Source organism: Monodelphis domestica, chromosome 7 (genome assembly GCF_027887165.1).
Source record: "Monodelphis domestica isolate mMonDom1 chromosome 7, mMonDom1.pri, whole genome shotgun sequence".
Classification (NCBI taxonomy): Eukaryota; Metazoa; Chordata; class Mammalia; order Didelphimorphia; family Didelphidae; genus Monodelphis; species Monodelphis domestica.
In genome coordinates, this window is record NC_077233.1 from 204,845,444 (window position 1) to 204,852,764 (window position 7,321).

Below are 7,321 nucleotides of genomic sequence, written 5' to 3' on the forward strand. Positions count from 1 at the left end.
ATGTTATTGTTGATTAACAAGTGTGTATTCCAATCTTCCTGATAACTATTTTCTAAAACTGCTTTTTACAAAGATTTATAAAACCAGAAAAAAGAAGATATTCCCAGAAGCAACTAGTCACTGATCAAGCTGAGAAGTGACAGCTAGAAACTATAGGTCTTCTGATTCCAAATGAGTTCTTTTTACTATCTCAATTATAAAGAACTTCATATGAAGCTCTTGCCCAAATCTGACAACAACCTGGCTTGACAGTTAAAAACCAACTGGAATCTCTGTAATTGCAAAAGAATTGCAATTCCCTCCCTATACTGTCAGACCTTTTATCCTGCCCCTTCCTAAACTTACTCAAGCAATAACAACCTTTTCTACATATAAGTGTAATATTTTTAAGTCATTCATGTTGACTTTAGTACCTATTTTTCTATTACAAATAACCAAAATCTAAGAGCTTTTAACAATTAGAAAATTTATCAAGAAAAAAATCACTGATGCATAATTTTTATTATCAAGGTCTGAGCTAGTTTCCTTCCATTGGATAGGATAACAATGAAGCAAAATGTGGGAAATGCTTGATTTAAATTCAGAGATCTAGAGTTTGAATGCCCACTCTGCAACTTACTACCTTTACTTTCTAACTGGGGAAGTCACCACCATTTAGGGATTCAGTTCCCTCAACTGTAAAATTGTAAGGGTTTGAATTAGATGAGCTCTGAGGTCACTTCCAGCTCTAAATCACAGGATCCTGTAATTAGTAGTTTTGCAGACAGGCACCATTATAGAGGAGGAAAAATTTGGGAACCAAGACACTTAGATTCAATATTCTTGGGTCTATTACTAACTAGCTAAGTGAGATTTGACAAGTCAATTTCTCTGAGTTTCATGTAAGATGGCAGTCTGGGGTATTTAAAAAATCTTTTTCAACTCTAAAATTCTAAAACCAGTTCTCAAATCCTATCTACAGGTAACCAGAAACAGAAAAATGTCTTTAATGCATTTAAAACAGGTTTCTTGTCACTGGAGGTGTCTAAGAATCTAATGAATTTGTGGAAGATACTAAGGGGATGGAATGATTACAGGTTAAACTTGACCTTTAAGGTCCCTTCCAGCTCTAAGATTATGTGACTTGGCAGAGTAAAATGATCATGTTTTATTACTAAATTAATGTTGATCTATTATTTTAAAAACAATTGCACTACTTGAAAATTTTTCAACAACAAAATATTTATTAAGCAAAAAGTGTTTGCCCAACACAAAACTTAAGTGTGTGTGTGTGTAATAATCAAAGTACAATTCTTGCCCTAGGAAATTAAAATTTTAAATGACCACACATTGTAAGAAAAACAAGAAAAAGTGCTACACTTGTTGAATTACAAACTATAAAGAGGAAAAAAACAAGACTATAAAGAAGCATTTGAGGGAGAGAAATCTATTTGCTACTTTGTCTTTAAGGAAGAATAGGGTAATGTTTCTTCCCTAGGTTAGTTAAGTGTAAAAGTGGTAATAATGCAAATGAAACCTTAACAAAATTTAAGGGAAATTTCTCCCAATCTCATCCTTCAACTTTGGGGGGGTGGGGAGTAGGAGTTATAGGGAGGACAATTTTAAAAAGGGAGTACAGAGTACTTTAGTCACCATATACTGAAAAGAAATGACATCAGAGGTCTGATCTGTGGAATATTTAGAAAGCAACACTTTATCTCCAAGTAACAGGCTATTAGGTTTAGTCAGTCATTTGATAAGTATAACTGTAATTCATAACAAGCAATGATTGTAAGAATGTCTCAAATCACTGAAATAAACTATCTCCTCTAAACTAAAACAAGTTCATAGCACTTCTATGGAGTTTCCAAACCTTTCCACATTTTTTAAAAAGAAGAAAATGTACTAGTTATATTTCTTTCTCTTGTCCCTGATCCTCTCACTCTCCCCTATCACCTTCTACAAATAAACTAGGAGTACATGTTCTTCATGCCTACTTTATGCTCAGCTACAACTCTCCCTGTACTTCCCACTTTTACTTCAATTTTCTGTCACAATGCTACTGTTTTCATTTGTACAAGAGGTCAGAAGATATATATATATATATATATATATATATATATATATATATATATATATATATATATATATATATATATATATATATATATATATATATATATATATATATATATATATATGATGGGTCAATAAAACCTGGAGAAACTGAAGTTCCACACTAATTCCTTTCTGGCGCTGGCAGAGGAAGGGAGCAATCTTAAGAGTTTCTGTAATTAAACCAATACATATTTTGCCAAGACATTTCTTGCACAGGTGGTAGGAACACAGAACTTTGGAGGAATTTCCAAACAGTTTTTTGGATAGAGAGCACTTTGAGTTTTTTATAGAAAAGTTTCTATAACTAGAAAAGTTCCACAACAGTAAAACAAGCTAGTTCACTTCATTAAATTAACATTTTCTCAATGCACACTAATAACAGTAACATAAAAGGGGTGATATAATTTAAAATGTGTTTAGTCCTGAGGAAAATGCAAGATAAATAAGTGTCTCTACCAGCAAAAAGCTCATAATGGACTATCTTCAATTCAAACATTTTATTAAGCATACACCATGTTTGAAGCACTGTGCGAGGCACTTCTAAAACACTACTAACAATTTTCTCCACCAGCTCATCTTTGAAGGGAAGAGAATAGGATAAGGGAAAATTACTTAATTAGGTCGAAGGCAGGAGGCTGGACTAGATTATATCTAATATTTCTGACTGAGCTGATTCAAAGAAATTCCTTTAAAAGAACAAGATTTGCCTAGTGTGGGGAAGCTGAAGAAAATGCATTGCCTCCCGCCTTTCCCCTAAAAATACCAGGACCCTTCTGTCTTGATGTCATGCATGGTTTATATCTACTGTTATCTAGGCTTCATTTGGTTATGTTGACATTTGTGATAACTAAAATTATTTTTCACTTCCACTAAGAGCATCTAACTTGGCATTTTGCAACATGCTGCAAAGGATGGAAACCTGTCCTTTGTGTATACAGGGGGTATCTTAACAATATATAGACATCCATCCTAAAACTATTGTTATCTATAGATAAGTGCAGATGGCAGAATGGGAGTACCAATGTAAAAGACAGATCAGACTCTATTTAATCTGGTTTCAGTTTTCCTTATTTAGTAACAGTAGCAGGTTTTTTAAGGCCTTGGGTTTTGTAAATTTCTAACATCTATAAAACCAAAACTGAACCAATGCAAATTATTCTCCACCCACCTTCAACATAACAAATATGCTGCATCACACAACAGTTCACCTGTCTGCATTTACAAAAGATGTGTATTTCAAAGTTCAATCAGCATCAATTTTTAAGGACTAAAGTAGTTATGCATAAGTAAAAAGCAATGACAAAAACAAGGTCTGAGACTTAATTCCACTTAAATGAAAACCTGTCTCTGTTAAATACAAATTCCCCTCCTCAAACCATGTTATGAATCTAGCAAAAAAAAAAAAAACAGAATTGTTTGTGCTAATATATTGAGCAAGTATTGATCAATATGTTGTCGTTATGACATATGAGAAAACTAAAAACTCTTCTTTCTAAATCCGGCTTTAAAAATATTTATAATTTGGATTTAATAAAAGTAAGTACAGTGCTAGAGATAAGATTTTATAAAAGTCTGTCTTTGACACATAAAATGCAACATAGAATGTAATTATGACTGCCACTCTTTCTACCTCAAGAGCTTCGCTCTGAACCGGCACATAATAAGGACCTAATAAAATGCTTGTAGACTGGCCAACTGACATCAATATTGGGGGGGAGATTCAAAGTCTTAGGAGGTACTTCAGGCAGAATGAGTCGTCGCTGGGGAGGTACCAATTCTGTACCCTCTACCCTTGCCTCGGAGATTAGTTCCAGTATACCTAGTACATGATCTTGTATGTAAAAAGTTGTCTGCATGTAGTCTTGCCCAGTAGAACGTGAGTTCCCTGTGGGCAGGGCTGTTCATGCCTTTCTGGGCATTCTCAGCGTTCTGCACATTTCCTGAGAAACTAGTAGGAGCTTAAAAAATTCTTTTTGCTTCCAGACTTGACCAACTGATTAATCTCAAAAGATGGGAAACCCATTATTGAAGGAAAAACAGGGATCCTCAGATCCGATTGAAATGCAATACAATTCAACAAACATTTTATCGAGCATTTATGAGCACACGGCGTGTGCTTGGAGGTGGACAGTCACCCTGGGAAGTTTGAAGTCAACTTCAAACAGGAGGAGACCGCGGGATGGGTGACTCTCAGGTTGGGGGTGGGTGGGTGGGAGGGAACGGGGATGCCTGGGAGCGAAGCGGGAGAAGTGGAGTGGGTACCTACTGAAGGCAGACAAGTGGGCATTGTTGCGTGCCCCGGGTGAGGCCCCCAGCCCCAAGGGTGCGCTGGAGGCTGAGAAGGGGTGAGGGGGGTGGGGAGGTCGGTGGAGGACTGGGAGGACGGCTCTTTACCCGTAGTAGCGGAAGGCGTTGATGATCTTCCAGAAGTGCTCCCGCTCCAGCCGCTCCTCCTCCTCTTCGGGACTGTGCGCCGCCGCAGCTGCCCCGGCCGACGGCCCCCTCCGCCCGGCCGAGAACAGCACCTCCACGTCCTCGCTCTCTCCTCTTCCTCCAGTGCCGCCGCTGATGTCGCCTCCGCCCTCCGGCGGCTGAGTGGCGGGAGGCTGAGGTCGGCGCCGCTGATGCATCGCTGGCCTGGCCCGCTCCTCTCGCGGAGACTGTGTTGTCGGCGGCAGCGGCGGCGGCGGAGGTGGTGGCTGCTGCTCAGCCTTCCGAGAGACCGCGCACGCGGCAGACATATCCTCTCCGCTCCCGCCCCCCCCGCCCCCTTCTCCCCCTCCTCCCCCGCCCTCTGCCCCTCCCCCGCGCGGGCCCTCGCGGCTGAGGCTATTCCCTCAGGCAGTCGCGGAGGCGCGCGTGGGACAGTGGGACTGGCGGTCGGGCTCGAGCTCGACCCGCGAGCTGCCCGTTTCTTTAGTGCCCCAGTGCCCCGTCCCCCGCCCCCACTCCCACCCCCTTCCCCTTCTATGGAACTCGGCGTCCGCAACGCCGCAACGACGTCACGGCGACAGCTGCACGCGGGCTGGGAGGGACAGGAGATGGGAGGGAGGAGGGCGGATCGTGCGATAGGAGGGGCCTGAGGAAGGGGTGGGGCAAAGGAGATTCTAGTTGGGAGACCCCGGGCCTGAGACTGCGCTGATTCCTTGTAAGGTCTGCTGGTAGGGTTGTCTGTAGGATGTAAAACCCCAGAGATGGGTAAACTGAGGCGTGGGGTGGGGTAGAGTGACAATACCATTGTCACTTAGCTAGTGAGCCTACCGGGAAATCAGCGCCTTCTAAGCGCAGCCAGTGGGTACAAAGAAAGACCAAAGAATAAAAAGATACTCCCTGCCCTCAAGATGCTCACAGAAGAAGACTAAGTGCATACAGCTGTGTGCAAACAAGATCTTAGTATGAAGAGTAAGTGAAAGATAATCAACCGGGAAGGCATTAAGATTTCGGAAAATTGAGAAAAGCTTCCTGAAAAATGTGGGATTTTAGCTAAGATTTAAGGGAGGCCAGGAGATGGAGAATGAGGAGGGAGTTTCAGGCATGGGCCAAAGCCAGTGCAAAGGCTAGGAACAAGGAGACCTGTCACTGGATCTAAGAGTAAGTGGAGAGGAAAACGGAGTACGGTATAAGACTGGAACTCCCTAGGAGGGGTCCCAGATTTTGGAGGGTTTTACAAGCTAGGGGAATTTATATATATATATTCTGAAAGCAGGATTCCGAGTCAAGAAGACCCACGAATCTTGCATCAGATTCTTATTGGCTTTGTGACCTTGGGCAAGTCACTTTACTACAAGTTGTTTCCTCATCTGTAAAATAAGGATAACAATGCCTTCTTCACAAGGATTTAATGAGGATCAGAAGAGAAAATGTATGTAAAACATTTTGCAAACTTTCAAGAACTATATAAATGTCAGCTGTTTGTTTTTTCTTTTATCTCACACAGCCAATTAGAAGCACTTAGACTTCCTCATCTAAAAATAGGATAATATTGCCTATTTTTAAAGGGTTTAATGAGGATCCAGGAGATTAATGCATGTAAAACACTTTGGAAACTTTCAAATTTCTGTATGAATGTAAACTGTTTATTAATTTGTTCTTTTACCTCACAAACACAACCTGTAAAAAACTGTCTTAGATGCAGTTTGTGCACCAATAAGTCTAGTAATAATGAGGACAAAATGGCCATGTCTTTTAGAACAAACCTTAGAACATGATGTGCTATCACAGAAGAGTTCTTTAGAGTCAGACCTAAAGTTTATACTAATCTAATATTTTAAAACATCAGATTAGGAGATTTAAAAAATTAGCTTCACATTCCAAGATAAGATTTTCTGCCAGACAATTTTTCTTCACCATAGAATCTCAGAACTGCAAAGGACCTCAAAGTCTAAACCATACAAAGCTGGTTTACCTTCCAAGATTTCCTATGCAGGATCTATGGCCCAGGTTTCCTGTCTCCTGGATGATCAAGGTCAAATTATTTACAGTGTCTATGTTCCTTGGGAACAAATACCACATACCGTGGAATAGAATTTACTGTCATGAAAAGATCCCTAGATTTAGAGTCAGATGATCTGGGTTCATATTCTATAACTGTTTCTTAGTAAATATTTGAGCAAATTATTCCTCCGATTGGTCCTCAATTTACTAATCTGTAAAAGGAGAAGAAAGGACCTGGTCTTTTCTAATTTATAGCCTGTGATCATTTGATAACACACTTGGTCTTTGGGTAGGCAGCCTGACTAAGAGGTTACCTATTGACTTTCCAGAACTCCCAACACTTTTCACATCTCTAAATGTGATATGATATGAAAAGATCACTGGTATTACAGCTCTAGGATCCTTACCAACTCTTACCCTAAGTAGATTTTTGAGTTTAAGAGTTATCTTTATTAATCTTTATTAAATGAATTTGAGTCCTTATATTATCTTACTCAGAATTTTTCTGAGAAAAACTTACAGCATTTTAGAAAGATAAGATATTTTTATGATCTTTCTGCCTTTCTTTCCTCTTTTTTTCCTTCTTGGGTCTGGGTCTAAAAAATTATTGATGGCTGAATTTTGTTATCCAGGTTACCAACTAAGCCTTATTTACTATGCTTTGCTAAGCACCAAATACCCTTCTAGGAATTTTATCAAAAACTAATGCAAACTCTAAATAGTAACATACCAGAATAATAAAGCATATTCTTGTATAGCTCTTTGCATTGTCAAAAGTGTTTTACATCCA

The 7,321-nt window shown here is 39.7% G+C and overlaps 1 protein-coding gene across 1 annotated transcript in view; it reads right to left on the reverse strand.

Annotated features, from left to right (window-relative positions):
* CARNMT1 (carnosine N-methyltransferase 1) overlaps nucleotides 1-4,872 on the reverse strand; it is a 46,683-nt gene extending 41,811 nt beyond the window's left edge. Inside the window, exon 1 of the mRNA XM_001372623.5 lies at nucleotides 4,492-4,872. Within this exon, the coding sequence (XP_001372660.3) occupies nucleotides 4,492-4,838 (347 nt within the window). The 5' untranslated portion in view covers nucleotides 4,839-4,872. The remainder of the gene's footprint in view (nucleotides 1-4,491) is intronic.
* Between the last annotated feature and the right edge of the window lie 2,449 nt (nucleotides 4,873-7,321).